Source organism: Myotis nattereri, assembly GCF_964212035.1.
Source record: "Myotis nattereri genome assembly, chromosome: 16".
NCBI classification, from domain to species: Eukaryota; Metazoa; Chordata; class Mammalia; order Chiroptera; family Vespertilionidae; genus Myotis; species Myotis nattereri.
In genome coordinates this window covers 10013724-10030077 of record NC_138091.1, presented here as the reverse complement: position 1 = coordinate 10030077, position 16354 = coordinate 10013724, and the positions used below count along the sequence as shown (strand labels likewise).

At 43.3% G+C, this 16354-nt stretch overlaps 1 protein-coding gene across 1 annotated transcript in view; it reads right to left on the bottom strand.

The window, feature by feature from the left end:
• FBXW10B (F-box and WD repeat domain containing 10B) overlaps window positions 1-16354 on the bottom strand; it is a gene marked incomplete at its 5' end in the record, with an annotated part of 44977 nt that overhangs the window by 14845 nt on the left and 13778 nt on the right. The window contains 3 exons of the mRNA XM_081110149.1: window positions 8214-8356; window positions 9258-9406; window positions 14056-14177. Of these exons, the coding sequence (XP_080966275.1) occupies window positions 8214-8356; window positions 9258-9406; window positions 14056-14177 (414 nt within the window). The remainder of the gene's footprint in view (window positions 1-8213; window positions 8357-9257; window positions 9407-14055; window positions 14178-16354) is intronic.

Genomic DNA, 16354 nt, shown 5'->3' with positions numbered 1-16354 from the left:
AAACATGGTAATTAGCCATACGTCTGCTACCCTTCCCATTGGCTAATCAGGGTGATATGCAAATTAACTGCCAGCCAAGATGGCGGCCGGCAGCCAGGCAGCTTGAAGCTAACATGAGGCTTGCTTGCTTCAGTGACGGAGGACTCCATTGTTCCCCGCCTGCCTTGCCGGCCTCTGAGCTTGCAGTTTGAAACATTGTTACAAATATAGAAGCTAAACAAAACCCCAGAAACCTGCTTTCAGCCAGCCGGGATCTCAGAGCTGGAGTTGATACAGTGTTTCAATTATAGAACCCAAACAAACAAGATACCTGCTTTCAACAGCAAAGGCCTCAGAGCTGGAGCCAGAGCTAAAGCTGGCCCAGAATTTTAAAAAAAGAAAAAAAGGAGCAGTTGGGAGCTTCAGTCACCCGCCAGCCTGAAAAGAGCCCTCAGCCCTTCACCCAGACTGGCCAGGCACCCTAGTCAGGATCCCCACCCTGAAGGGTGTGTGACCAGCTGCAAACAACCATCATCCCCTCACCCAGGCTGGCCAGGAACCCCAGTGGGGACCCCCACCCTGATCCAGGACACCCTTCAGGGCAAACCAGCCAGCCCCACCCATGCACCAGGCCTCTATCCTATATAGTAAAAGGGTAATATGCCTCCTAGCACCCGGATCAGCGGAGCTGCGAGGCCTCCCGGCACCAGGATCAGCATGACTGGGGGGGCAGCGCCCAAACCCCCTGATCGCCCTGCGGCTCTGTGTGTGACAGGGGGCAGGGCCACAACCTCCCTATCCGCCCTGTTCTGTTCGTGACAGGGGAAGACGCCCCAACCCCCTGATCAGCCCTGCTGTGTGCCTGATAGGGGGGAGCTCCCCAACCCCCTGATCGCCCTGCGGCTGTGTGTGTGACAGGGTGTGGCCCCCCAACCCCCCCACGGGCCCTGCTCTGTGTGTGACGGGGTAGAGCCATAACCTCCCCATCGGCCCTGCCCTGAGTGTGAGAGTGGCGGCGTCCCAATCCCCTGATCGGCCCTGCTCTGTGGGTGATAGAGGGCAGCGCCCCAACCCCCCCACCCCACAGGCCCTGCTCTGTGTGTGACAGTGTAGAGCCATAACCTCCCCATCGGCCCTGCCCTGAGTGTGACAGTGGCAGCGCCCCAACCCTCTGATCGGCCCTGCTCTGTGTGTGACAGGGGGTGGGGCCCCAACTCTCCTATCGGCCCTACTCTGTGCATGACGGGGGGAGCTCCCCAAACCCCTGATTGACCCTGCTCTGTTCGTGACAGGGTACGGAGCCCCAACCCCCCTGATGGGCCCTGCTCTGTGCATGACAGGGTGTGGCACCGCAACCTCCCCATCGACCCTGCCTTGAGTGTGACAGGGGGCAGCACCCCAACCCCCTGATTGGCCCTGCTCTGTGCATGACAGGGGGTGGCATCGCATCCTCCCGATCCGCCTGCTCTGTGCATGACAGGGGACAGCGCCCCAACTCCCCAATTGGCCCTGCTCTGAGCCCGACCAGGGGCTGCACCTAGGTATTGGGCCTGCCCTCTGACACTGGGAGCAGGTCTAAGCCAGCAGGTCGTTATGTCCTGAGGGGTCTCAGACTGGGAGAGGGCACAGGCCGGGCTGAGGGACCTCCCCTCCCCCCCCCCCCCCGAGTGCACAAATTTTTGTGCACCGGGCCTCTAGTACTATATAATAAAATATTACTCAGCCATAAAAAAGATGAAATATTGCCATTTGCAACAGTATAGATGAGTCTTGAGAGTATTATGCTAAATAAAGTATGTCAAACAGAAAAGGACAAAAACCATATGATTTCACTCATATGTAAGATATAAAACAAAAAGCAACAGATGAACAAATAAAAAATATTATAGATACGGACAAGAGAATGGTGGTTACCAGAAGAGAAAGAAGGTGCGGGGAGGACAAAGAGGATAAAAGGGGTCAAACACAAGATGATGGAAGGATACTAGACTTCGGGTGGTGAGCTCATAATTGAGTATACAGATGTTGTATTATAAATTTGCACACCTGATATTTATACAATGTTATTAACCAATATTAGCCCTATAAATTTAATAATAAAAAATAAAATATTCAAATTGTCTAGTTTTCAACAAAAATTATCTCCTTTATAATAAAGAGGGAATATGCAAATTGACCATCACTCTGCCACAAAGATGGCAGCACCCATAGTGGGGGGGCAGGGTTTCTGTAACACAAGATGGCTGCACCCACAGCGGAGGTTGAGTTCCCATAATGAGCCTTAACGAGCAACCAGCAAGGATCTGAGGCTGTGCCCCACCCAAAACCCCTCTCCCCCGTGAGGCTTGACAGAGGACCTCAGGCTGTGCCCACTGCCCCGGGCGCCAGGCCAGGAGACCTCAGTCCATGCCCCACCCAACCGCCCCCATTGGGCTTGACAGGGGACCTCAGTCCACTCCCCCACCGAGCAGGGCTTGATGAGGGACCTGAGGCCACATTCCCCCACTCGGCAGGGCTTGACAGGGGACTTAAGGCCACCACCCTCACCTGGCGGGGTTTGACAGGTTACCTCAGGCTGTGCCCCCTGCCCTGGTGCCGGGCTGGGGGACCTCATGCTGCACCCCCCCCCCACAGCCAGCACCGGGCCAGGGGACCTCAGGCTGCAACCCCACCTGGCAGAGCTAGACAAGGGTGGGGGTGGGTGGGGACTTGACTCTGTGTCCCGTGTGTGCCCCAGACTCTGACAGGAGGAAGATTTTCATATACATTTTACTAATTTTCTTTCATCTCTGAAACTTCTATTATAGAGATTGGGCAAATAGCAATATTAAAATATTTCCTCTAATGAATCCCCTTTTAATGTGCACAAATTTTGTGCACTGGGCCACTAGTCTATAATAATAAAAGCATAATATGCTAATTAGACCGGACGTCCTTCTGGACTACCTTCCAGACGAAGCTGGGGCTGTGAGGGAAGCCTGGGTCCCAGGTGCCTGCCGGCGGCTGGAGAGAAGCCTGGGTTCTAGGTGCCAGAGGGAAGCTGGCGCCGGCAGCTGAGGAAGGAAGGCCTACTGTTGCACAAATTTCATGCATCAGGCCTCTAGTATAAACATAAAAATACTAGAAAGTATAGTCCATATATAGCAAAAAAAGTAATCTATAGAAATCGTCCCCAGGAAACCCAATGGTTTGACTTCCTAAACAAAGACTGTAAATCAACTATTTTAAATGTGTTCAAAGAGCTAATGGAAAACATGTACAAAACTAAAGAAAATTATTAGAATAGTGTCTCACTAAATAGAGAATATCAATAGTGTTAGAAATTATAGAAGGAGCCAAATTGAAATTTTGGAGTTGCAAATGACAACAACTGAAATGAAAATTCACTAGAGGGGTTCAACAGCAGAATCCAGCAGGCAGAAGAAGCAAAGAACTTGAAGAGAGGTCAATTGAGATTATCCAGTCTGAAGAACAGAAAAAGAAAAAAAAATGAACAGAGACTCAGAAGCCTTTGTGACATTATCAAACCTCAGCATTTGCAAAACAGGAGCCCCAGAAAGAGAGAAGGGGTAGAAAGGATATTTGAAGAAATAATGGCTCAAAACTTTACAATTAAGGTGAAAAAATAATCTGCACATCTAAGAAGCTCAGCAAGCTTTAATTAAAATAAACTCAAAGAGATCTAAACATATAATCAACTGTAAAAAGACAAAGAGAGCATGGGAAGCAGCAAGAGACAAGCAGCTCATCACATGAAAACGACCCTCAATTACATTAGTTTATTTCTCATCAGAAACAATGGAGGCCAGAAGAACGAAGTAATATATTCAAAGTGCTGAAACAAAAATGAATAACTATAAACTAAGATTTACATACCCATCAAAACCATCCTAAAAAATCGATAAACAAAAACTGAGAGTTTGTCACTAGCAGACCTACCTTATATAAAATGCTACAGAGAGTCCTTTGGGTTGAAATGAAAGGACACTAAGTAGCAATTCGAATCCACATGAAGAAATAAAGAGCATCAGTAAAGGTAACTAGATACCAGTAAATATAAGAAAACAATATAAATGTATCTTTTGTTTATAACTCTTTTTTCTATCTCATTTAAAGACAGCTGCTGATGGATACGCAGGACATAAAGACAATTTCTGATAAGAGTATAAAGGAGAGGAGAGGAGCACAGTTTTTGCATACTATTGAAATTAGGTTAATATTAATGTGAATTACATTATTATAAAGTAAGATGTTAATTATAATCCCCAGGATGAATACTAAGAAAATAACTCAAAATAGATGGAAAGGGAAAAAAAAAAAAAAAGACAAGGGAATTAAAATAACATACTAGGAAATACCCTTTTAAGACTAAAGAAGACCATAAAAGAAAAACTGAGGAACAAAAAATACATAAGACTATAGAAAACAAATAGCAAAATGGTAAAATAAGTTTTTTTTTATATTAAATGTAAAGAGATTAAGCTCTTCAAGTAAAAAGCAGAGATTTGAAGAAAATATTAAAAACACCATGATTCAACTGTATGCTGTCTACAAGAAACTCCCATTAGAATAAAAATCACAGAGAGGTTAAATGGAAAAAGATAATCCATATGAAACAAGAGCTGGAGTGGCTACATTAATACCACGCAAAATAGACTTGCAAGCAAAATTGTTAATAGAGATGAAAAAAAAGGACATTATATAATGACAAAAGGGTGAATTCATCAAGAAGATATAACAATTATAAGTGCATATTTACTTAACTACAGTATTCAAAAATACATGAGGCAAAACTCACATAACTAAAGAGAGAAATAGGCAACTCAGCAATCATAGATGAAGACTTCAATACCACACTTTAAATAATGGCTAGATCAACTAGACAAAAGACCTGAAAAACATTAGGAACCAACTAGACCTAACAGACATATACAAAACATTTCAACAAATACCAGCAGAGTACACATTAACCTCAAGAGCACATGGAACTTTCTCTAGGATAGGCCTTATGTTAGGTCAAGTAACACATCTCAATAGGTTTTGAAAGCTGAAATCATATTAAGTGCTTTGACTACAATAAATTAACTTACAAATGAATAACAGAAGGAAATATGGAAAATTTGCTCATAGGGAAGTACATAGCAGTAGATGCCTACATTTCTCTAGTCAATAACCTTTCACCTTAAAAAAAAAAAAGAAAAACAAACTAGAAAAAGAAGGTCAGACTAAACACGGACCACGAAGAAGGAAGATAAAGCTTGAAGCAGAAATCAATGAATTAGAGAATTGAAAAACAATAGGGAAAAATCAGTGAAACCAAAAGTTGGTTCCTTGAAAAGATGAGCAAACCTTTGGCTAGACAACTGACAATTATTTATTTAGACTGACCAAGAAACTGAGAGAGAAAACTGAAATCATTAAAATCAGAAATGAAACAGAGGACATTCCCAATGACTGATGTAAATGTTCTCTAATTAGATAGTAGTGATGGTTTTACAACATTATGAATATACTAAAAATCACTGAATTGCACACTATGACTTTAATATTATGCAAATTATATCTTTATTTAAAAATTTAAAAAATGTATTATTATAAAACATTAAAGAATAAATACTACAGAGTACAAAACTTTTCTAGGAATCATCATTTCTATCCTTTCTACTTTGTATCCTCTAATTTTATTTCTCTTATCCATTGTCTCCCACACTATATGCACAATCTTAATTTTGGAGGAAAAAAATGTTAGGTCAAGAAGACAGATAGCAACTATATCTGTCTTTACACCTCTATCATATTCAAAAGATGGGTATCAGTCCAATCATGACAACTCTCCAGAAAGGCAATCTATCAAATTAGTCCTTATTAAAAATCAACTGAAAATATTTATTGAGTACTTACCAGTATATGTACATAAGAGACGAGTAGGAGGAGGCACCCCATAAAGAAGGGTATTGACCATGTCCTCCAGCTGTCTATGGATTCACTGTAACTATGTAAGGTATCAAGAACCAATGTGAATGGAATGTTGGGGTCCCCATTCAGTGGGAGTGACAATGGTTTAAGAATGTCTCATAGCTGAGGTGGAGTGGGAGACTCATGGATTGGTGGAATAGTGACTAAACTGCTGGGTTTTCTGGGAACAAATTATTTTCCAATACTTAAACTAAATCCTACTGAATTGTGGTTGGGAGGTTTTAAAAACATAGAGTTACAAATTTCAGATGACATAATCAGGTTTGACTCCTTCCTGGGGGTCCAGGTTTGACATGCTAAGAGAGTTGCTGATGGTCACCTAAGGGTTGGATAAATCACCGAACACAGGCCCTTCTCAGCACCTACTCATCAAGAATGCAGTCACGCATCACAGACAGAGGATACCTATTTATATAAAAGGCTAATATGCTAAGTGTCCCTCCCTCCATCTGACAGGTTGCTATGACACACACTGACCACCAGGGGGCAGACACTCAATGCAGGAGCTGTCGAGCTGCAATGACTTGGCAGGGGTGGTTCTCCCGTGAAGTACCCTGAAGCAGAGAGGAGGGAGCATGATTCCTCATGGGGTCATGTGATTCCACCTTCGACCGTGTGTTATGTTGTTGCTGGTCACTGTTGGCCCCAAATCTGGTTTACTGCACATTTGCATTTGCATTCCACACCCTGTACAACAGTAACTTTGCAGAGTGCCCTCTTGCAGTCCAGGACTCCTCGGGGGATGTTGGAGAGCCAGTTTCAGACCGATCCCTGCAGGCCAGGCTGAGGGACCCCACCTGCCGGAGGGGACCCCCCCAACACCCCGCTCACTCCGCAGATGCCTTTCAAGCTACAGTGCCACCCCAGGTGTGGCCAGCCAGGGAGGGATGGTGGAAAGTTGGCTCCACGAAAGGTCTGGCCCATCTCGCCCAGTCCCACCCCACCAGCCACCTTCTAATTAATTTCCTCTCAATGTGCACAAATCTATGCACCGAGTCACTAGTACACATATATACCCAAATCCCCTTCTACCTCCTATGAAGCCAGTGTGCCTGCCAAGAAGTTCTTTGGAGGGTATAAGGAAATTTAGGGACATGTTTTACTAAATAGCTATCCCCTGATAGATCCCCCTGGAAGATCCATTTACTCTTTTAATCAATTGGAATAGCATTTCAATCCCTGGGATTGTTTATATTGCACTCAGAGGAAAAAAGAATTATTCACATAGTACCGGAGTGGCACAGAATAGCCTGTAAAACCTTTGGCCATGGCAGACCCATTAACTGACCACAATACCCTTTCCAAATAAGCCCCAATGTGACCTCAGACTACTTCTCAAATGGCTCTAAGCAGCCACCACCACTACACTGGGAATGGAATTGTAAAATGAAATCCATGTCTGTCCTGGAATAGAATTGTCCTGGAATAAGCTCCTTCTCTGAGCCCTCATTTAGTATTTTCAATAACAGTTAACATTCAATGTTATATGAGTTTTAGGTGCACAGCATAGTGATTAGGCATTTATATAATTTAAGAAGTGACCCCCCAATAAGTCTAGTGTCCACCTGGAATCATACATAGTATTACAGTATTATTGACTCTATCCCCTATACTGTAACTTATATCCCCCCCCCCCCATGACTATTTTGTAACTACCAATTGCAGTTATTATTCCCTTTACCTTTTTCACTCAGCTTGCTATCCCCACACATCTGGCAACCATCAGTTTCTATGAGTCGGTTTCTGTTTTGTTTGTTCATTTTGCTCTTTAGATTCCACATATAAGTTAAACATATCAAACAGAGAAAGCCCTCCATTATTTTTAAACCTTTTCACTTGGAACACTTCAAGCTTTTGTGAACACAAACTTCCTGGGGTAAATGCCAATTGCAAGCATATTAAGTTTACTAGAATTGGCATTACTTGGGACAGCTCTGCCAATACTCAGACATTTAGTAGGTAACAGATATCATTCTATCACGTGTGTCATAAGTATAACATTTCAAACATTTCTCTAAATTCACATCTAGTATTGTTATTTCTTAAGAGAAATAAGTGAGGGTGGTAGAGGGACTGGCCAAATAGAGGGGGTGGTAGGTAATAGGTAAAGGAGGAAGAAAAGGAAATGGGGAGGATCAAAGGGGACAAAAGGTCAGTAGACAGAAGAAGGGACTGATCTACCAAAACTCAAGGTTGCAGCTCTGACAGGAAAAGGAGGGAGCACTACATTCCTAAGACAGGGCTTTCCTGGCACATACTTGGGATGCTTGTAGGCCATGAGGCATCGCTCATACTTTCCCACCATGCTCCAGGCCATGACTAGGCCATCAACACTTCCAGAGAGGAGATGCCACTGGTCAAAGCACAGGCACTTCACAGCTCCCTGATGGCCGCTGAGAATCTGCAAGAAAATTTGCCCCTGTGTTCAGCCAATCATCAACTCAAAGTGTGACTCCTCCAAGGGCCAAAGCTGGAAGCTTCTTTAGGTAAATTCCAAAGCCACTCTCCACCAATCCATGAGCACTACTCACTTGGTATTTAGCTAGCCAACTTTACTTTTGCTCTTATAAGGCTCCCTCTCTCCAGAGCTCCCTCCCCAGTGAAGGGCGAATTGCTGGTGGGTCTGTGGCTGAGGCAGGCCCATCTCTCTGGAGTACCAGTGAGGGCCTGGACCATCATCTTCTTCTGCCAGAAGGAGAAGGGCCAGATGTTCCATCCCCAGCTCCTTACTGGGACCCAGTGGGCACCTGGGGCATCCTTGTGCCTGCAAATGCTGGTTAGACCACAGTGACAACAAGATTAGTGGTAAAAAGCTGTGACCCTGTACTCCTGGCATAAATGATATCTCACCACCACCCACTAGGGCTAGGGGGTTTCAAATCCAGCAAGAACATTTTATGTATTCGAACATTCAGTCACTTTCAATATAGCCAACATTCTCATCAGAGAGTATGGGGAAACACCACTGTGACTTTGTTCCTTCCCTTACCCATGCCAGAATCAGGGTAGAATATTCTCTATTGCTGTAAAAATATCCTGAGTCTATATATAATGTCTAATCAGAATGCAGCCTTCTGATACCAGCCCCGTGACAGCATGGGTCACTTGGGCCCTGACCCTCCACCAACAGTCAATGGCCCATTTTTTTTTGTTGGGGGGGGGGGCTTCCCCTTTAGTTCTTTAGGACTGCCCTTCTGGTGACTGGAACTCAATTGCTCCAAGGTTGTCTAGGGAGCCACCATCAGTCTCCTCCAATTCATCACCGCCAGTGCCCCATTCCCTCCACAGCCTACTGCCCCCACCTTTACCACCTGAGCCATGACAATGTGCCACACTTTCACTATTCCTCGCTCACAGCTGCTCACGATGTAGGTGTCATTGATCTTGATGGCCAAGATGGGGTCTTTGTGTTTAAATGTCTTCAGACACTTCCCTGTGTTTACATCCCACTCTGAAAGGGAGGAGAGAGAAAGGTGAGGTCAGAGAGAGGGATGAAAGCAGGTTACAGGTTTGTTCCACACCCCATCACAGAAGCCAAGACTAGTGGAGCCAATCAAGTCAGACCCCAAAAGGCCTTAGTTGGGCCCAGCACCCCCACAGTTTCACCAACAGCTCCATATGCCTGTAACACAGAGCTCCATAATCATGGGCCCTTGGGAGATCCAGCAATGCTTAGATCATAGTTCTAACTGAGGAACTTAGCCTTGGGGTCCAAGTGTTGGACAGCTCATCTCCAATGATACTTCTCAAGCCTGAAAAATGCTTGCCATGGAAATGTTGGGAAAATCATGGCACGTGTTTCATGGCATCCATCTTTCAAGATGCTATGCTCCTGACTGACACCTTCCATCCCCAAAAGAAAAGAAAGTTGTCTATTTCCATTTACATTTTTTAGTATTTCTGAGTCTGACTTGGATTGTACTAATTGAGAGGTTATTACAGCTGGGGGCAGGTTTAGTGCTGCTTCTACATAGATGGTGCTAGAGCAACAGCTCAGGGTACTGTAAGATGGGTGGATATGAAAATAAATGGGAGAACAGAGCTTAAGGGTAAAAATTGAAAGTGTGAACCATGAATTCAGGGATGAAAATGTTACAGTCAGCTTCATGTTACAGTGTACCTCCCCAGCAACAGAATGAATAACCTAAGACAAAATGACCACAGCTAATATTTATATAGCACCGACAATGAGCCAGGCATCATTCAAATAATGCTTGACATGTATTAACTTATCTTCACAAGACAAATACTATTATTATTTCCCACTATACAGATGGGGAAACTGAGGCACAGGGAGGTTCAGTAACCTGAATCACACAGGCGGTGAGCAGATTGATCTGGGATTAGAACCCAGGGAGTCTGGATCCAGAGCCTATGCTCTTAACCGTGGTTACCAGATTAACTGTAAGTATGTTTTTCTTATTTTACATACATACTGTCTCTTTTATTAAATTAGACTAGAGGCCAGGTGCACGAAATTTGTGCATGGGGGAGTCCCTCTTCCTGGCCTGCACTCTCTCCAATCCGCAACCCCTCGGGGAATGTCCGACTGCCTCTCGTAATCCGGGACAGCTGGCTCCTAACCGCTTGCCTGCCTGCCTGCCTGATCTCCCCTAACTGCCTCTGCCTCTCCCCACACCTGGGACCCAGGATTCCCTCCTCTGGCTGGCCACAGGCACCCAGGACTGGGCCGGCTTTGCTTGGGCCAGCTGCAGCTGCAGGGAACCATGGGAGGGCAGCTTCACCCGGGCCACAGCCACAGGCTCCCAGAACCATGGGGTGGGCGGCTTTTCCCTCTCCTGGGCCACAGCCTGGCTGGTACCCATTCCTCTCTCCCCCGTGTTGAGTGTCTGAGCCATTAAGGTGTGACAATGTGACAAAAATTTGCATATTAGCTCTTTATTATATAGGATCTGTGAAACTTGAAATGTTAATTAAAATATTCTTGGGAAGGGGCTCTGATTTAAAGAATTTAAAACATGGGGGGTTACCATTCAGGTCTCCAATTGTCTCTTTCTCCTGGGTTTTGGTAACCCAGGCAGATGGAAAGAGCCCAGGGGCTCCTGGCAGGGCCAGGGTTAGGATAAGAGAGATCTTTTGATAGTTTTTTCATCTTGTGTATTAATTTTGACTTTTACATACTGCATTAAAATGTGTAATTTGGTTATTGTGGTTTTATTGGTGCTCCCTCAAGTTTCATACATGAGTTAAGGGCCTAACTCCCCTTGCCCTAGTTATGGTCCTGCCTGTGGTCTTACAGAATTCTCTCAAGCTTGAGGCCTTGTCTGCCCTTGCATCTTCAGACCCTCACCCTTTCATCCTTTCTGCTCTACTCCTTAAAGCAATCATGGCAACAAGACACGTTCAGGTCGGGGAGGGCAAAAAGGTAGGGAGTATCTTAAGCAGGTCTGGGTGTTTGTGCATGTGTCACCACTCTTTCTCCCTTTTCCACATCTTTTTCCTCCACCTACCCCTAATATGATGTGGTTTTTGGGTCCCTTGCTTTTCTTCTTGTCACTTTTTCCTCTGGATTTGCAGGGAACTTCTCATCCATACCTAAGGCTTCCATCTTTCATTATTATTGATAACCACCAAATCAACATACTTGGAATTCCAGACTGGTGTAGTCACACATGCATCTTCCTACTGCAATTCTCACCTGGGTAACTTTGGGAATCCCATACTCAATTTATTAGCTTTCTATTGCTGCTGTAACAAATTCCCACAAGCTTAGATGCTAAAAGCAACACATACTTATTATTTTACAGAAATCTGACATGACCTCAAAAGGCTAAGATCAAGGTGTCAGCAGGGCAGTGTTCCTTTATGAGGGAGGGGATCCACTTCCTTGCCTTTTCCACTTTCTAGGGTCACCTACATTCCTTGGCTCATGTTTTCCTTCTTATATCTTCAAGCCAGCAACAATACATCTCTCTGGCCATTCTTCCATAGTTGCATCTCCTTTTGATCACAGACAATAAAGTTTTAAGGATCCATGTGATTACCGATGGCCCAACATTGAAAACCAAGGATAATTTCTTAATTTTAAAGTCCTTAACTTAATTACATCTGCAAAGTCCCTTTGGCCATACAAAGTTACATAGTCATAGTTTCTGGGAATTAAGACATGAATATCTTTGGTTAGCCATTATTCTGCCTAACACACTCAACATGTTCAAAATTGAAGCCATTACCTTCTCCTCCATTCCTCACTCTTCCCTATTGTTGCCAGAAGATTTGGTAGGTTACAATTCCCTGTCACTAATGGAGGTGGGGTTCTTACAATATCTTTAGAGAGGAATTTTCTAAGACTCACATGGGAGAAAGGGTGGTTTTTACTGGCATGAAATTATATTTCTTGGGTTGCACAGTCCCATGTCTCTTAATCCAGCCCTGGAAAATACGTAGCTGAGCCTCCAGCAGAACCCATAACACTGTCAGTGTCCAGAATTTTCGTTCCAGGGTGGAGCTGGGTCTGATATAGTATTAAACTATTGTTAGTCCATTAGTCCATCATGTGGGTCCCACATGGCTGGGAGCCACATGGGTGAATTCCAGGGAGTGAGTCCCCAGCCACAGTAGGTCCAGAGCACAAGAGCCAAGAGAGAGAATTCCCTTTGTTCTGGAGTTAAGTGTCTCAGATTTCACACCCTTCTGTCCACTGACTCACTCCCAGTTGTGACTGACAGGTAAGCATCTTCCCAAATCATTCAGACCTTACTGGGCATGCACCTATTGTCTAGTCCCTTCAACCCATTGATCTGTGGGGAACAGACTTGAAGAATGCTAAACTGTAGCTTTCTGGCAAAGCTGTATAAATAGCATGCCTATATTATTTAGTCTCCCCTTTACTACGTTTCTGTTAATTAATAACCAGATTATTATAATGGTATCACTACTATTCCCCTATTCATCCTATTTACATCCTATTTACATCAATGACACTTCTATATCCCCAGTGGCCTGAGTTTAAATTCTAGCCTCATCATTTGCGCTTCTATCTTTCTCACTTTTCATATCCAATTGGTGGTAAAGTCCTGCCAACCCCCCCTCTAGACATCTCCCTTCAGGGAGTCTATGCCATTTAATGTAAACTCGCACCTTCTGCGTTTCTTCACGCTTGCCTGCTCTCCAATACTATAAAAAACACCACAGTCTGCAGACTGAGTAGTGTCTCACTTTGTCCCCTATCTCCACGTGGTCACTGCCCTCCAGATCCTTCTTCCACACCATCACTAGAGTTATCTTTCTTAAAAGCACATTTGATCATGTCACTCCTCAGCTTAAGATGCATTTGTACTAGTAGCTTTCCATGCCCTATAGGATAAGGCTCAGTTTCCTTCCATGATGCAGAAGGTCTTTGATAATCTGGCCACAAACAAATTATCTTCCACACTACACCCAGCCAGACCAGCCAGGGGAAATCCCCTGAATATACCATTTTCTTCAACCTTCTATGGATTTGCCTGTGCTGTTCCTTCTACTTGGAATGTCCTCCACTCTCTCTCGCTATCTCTGGAACTAAATAGCATCCTGTCCGTGCTGCTTTCCCTCCTGCTGTTACTTCCACAGTCCCATAGAACTCTGCATGTTGGTTCGGAGTGTATGATTTAGAGTCAGACACTCTACCACTCAGCAGCTTTAATTTAGGGGAAATTGTTTTTCTCTCTGAGTTTGGATCGTTCATCTGTATCCACCTCATAGTGTTCTTATGGGGGTTAAATAATAAAGCATCTAACACAGTCAAAAAGTCAGTACTCAATAAGGGGCAGTTGTTATTGGTCACATATTTTATTATATTCCCCATCATGTATTTATATATCTATTTTCATTAGGAAATGATGAACCTCTGGAGGAAATAAAAAGCTGTATTGAAAGAGCCATATCATACTCATTTTATTTCCTTAATACCTCACACAGTGTCTATCATATTGTACATATTCAACCAACAATTGTCAAAGAAATGGATCAATAGGTATATAGATGGGTGGATGGATGGGGGAAAAAAAGTGGATGCCTGTAGAAATGACCAAAATATGTATTTTGGCAACCTATGGATTTGGGGAAACTTCTTAGAAAGTTAAGGGCATTTCCTCTCACCTTTCACCTGGCAATCTTTTGCTCCAGACACGAGCATTTTCTTATATAAATCGATGCAAGTGATTGTCCCCTGGTGGCCAGTGAAGATTCGTATGCAAGCCCCACTTTTCAGATCCCAGTATCTGCAGGAATTAGGCCAAAAAAAAGTTTTTCAGATTTTCTTAGGACCCAAGGGTTCATACTGTACAGTGTTCCTATAGATCAAAAAGTAGTTGTGAGGCAGAAAAGTTTCCTGATCAGGCTCAGAGGCCTGGAATTTAATCTCAGTTATAGTACCTATTAGGTGTAACTTTAGGAAAGCCACTTAATTTCTGTGTAGGCTTCATTTCCTGATTGATAAAATGGAAGTGATAATATTAATAGCTACCACATAGGATTTTTGTGAAGAATTAAATTCACAAATGCAGTGATTATTATCCCAGGGTGATTTCTACCCCAGGGAACACTTAACAGTGCTTGAAGTTAGTTTTGGTTGTCACAAGCGGGGATGGAGGTGCTCCTGGTATTTAGTGTACAGAGTTCAAGGATTCTGTTAAACCTCCTACAATTCACAGGAGTGTCTCCACAGAAAGAATTCTCCAGCCCTAAATGTCAATAGCGCTGAAGTTGAGAAACCCCACGGTAAGGCATGTGACATTAGAATAGTAACCTATGTGTAGAAAATGCTCGATAACTGTTACTTGGTAATAGGTGGAAGGGTTCCTGGAATGACCACCAGGCCTAAAATTCATGTCACTGATTCACTGGTAGAGCTGATCTTCCAACTGTTCTATGGCCTTACCTGTTTGTCGGAGCCAACACGCACCTACGGTGTGTTTAACGACGTCCTAGGAGTCTAAAAAAAGCATGTTTTGAATATCTGTTTCTAACAACTTGGCCAACCATGTATCTAGGTTGTGTTTCTAAATTCATATAGAAAATATATTTGATAAACACTTGCTGAAATAGAAGAATAGAAATAGAAGAATTACCACAGCCATGCAGATCCAAAATATTTTATGTATATTTCTGAAGCGAATCTAATAGATATATGGAAACATGTATGTGTCACACTGCTGTTTAATAAACAGGCTTGCCTGAGGTCTCTTAACTATCATTATAACAAATTTCCACTTCAGCCAGGTTATTTCTGTGGCAGGTCACAGGGAAATGCTTAGTTAGTAGACTCTGGAGCCAGGATGCCTGAGGTCCAAGCCCAGGTCCATCACTTACTAGCTGTGTGATCTTGGAAAATTTAATAAACAACTCTGTACCTCAGTTTCCTCATATGTAAATGGGATAATAATGGCACTTGGCTCATACAGTTATTATTAGATTTGGCATAACATATGATTAATGATAAAATATAATTATTAATAATAATACATTCTTCGAATGTGAAGATTTTCTTCTAATACTCCCAAGTGTCTTATGGCCTTACCTGTTTGTCAGAGCCTGCTATGCACATACAGTGTGTTTGACCATGTCCCAGTAGTCTAAAAAAAACCCATGTTTTGAATTTCCATCTCTAGCAACATGGCCGACCATGTGTCCAGGCTGTTTTTCTAAATACATACGGAAAATGTGTTTGATAAACACTTGTTGAATAGGAATAGAAGAAAATTTTTTGATTTTATAAATTTATAAATCAAAGTTGTAACAGCAAGCATGATACTTAAATATACTTGCTATAGATGTACTCCCTTCAAAAAGGAGAATAAGCCCTGGCCGATTTGGCTCAGTGGATAGAGCGTTAGCCTGTGGACTGAAGGGCCCCGGGTTCAATTCCAGTCAAGGGCATGTACCTTGGTTGCGGGCACATCCCCAGAAGGAGGTGTGCAGGAGGCAGCTGATTGATGTTTCTCTCTCATCGATGTTTCTGGCTTTCTATCCCTCTCCCTTCCTCTCTACAAAAAAATCAATAAAATATATTAAAAGAAAGAAAGAAAGAAAGAAGGAAGGAAAGAAAGAAAGGAAGAAAGAAAGAAATAATTTTAAAAAATTAAAAGTGGAACTGCTGTATGGTCTAGAGGTCCCACTTCTGGGGATATATCCCAAAAGAACTAAAACACCAATAAGAAAGAATATATGTACCCCTAGGTTCATTGCAGCATTAACAATAGCTAAGATCTGGAAACAGCCCAAGTGTCCATCAGTAGATGAATGGATAAAAAAGCTGTGGTAGGTACATTTACACAATGGAATACTATGTAGCTATAAAAAAAGGAACTCTTATTCTTTGTGACAGCATGGAGGGACCTAGAGATTATGCCAAGTGAAATAAGTCAGTCAGAAAAAGACAAACATGATCTCACTTATA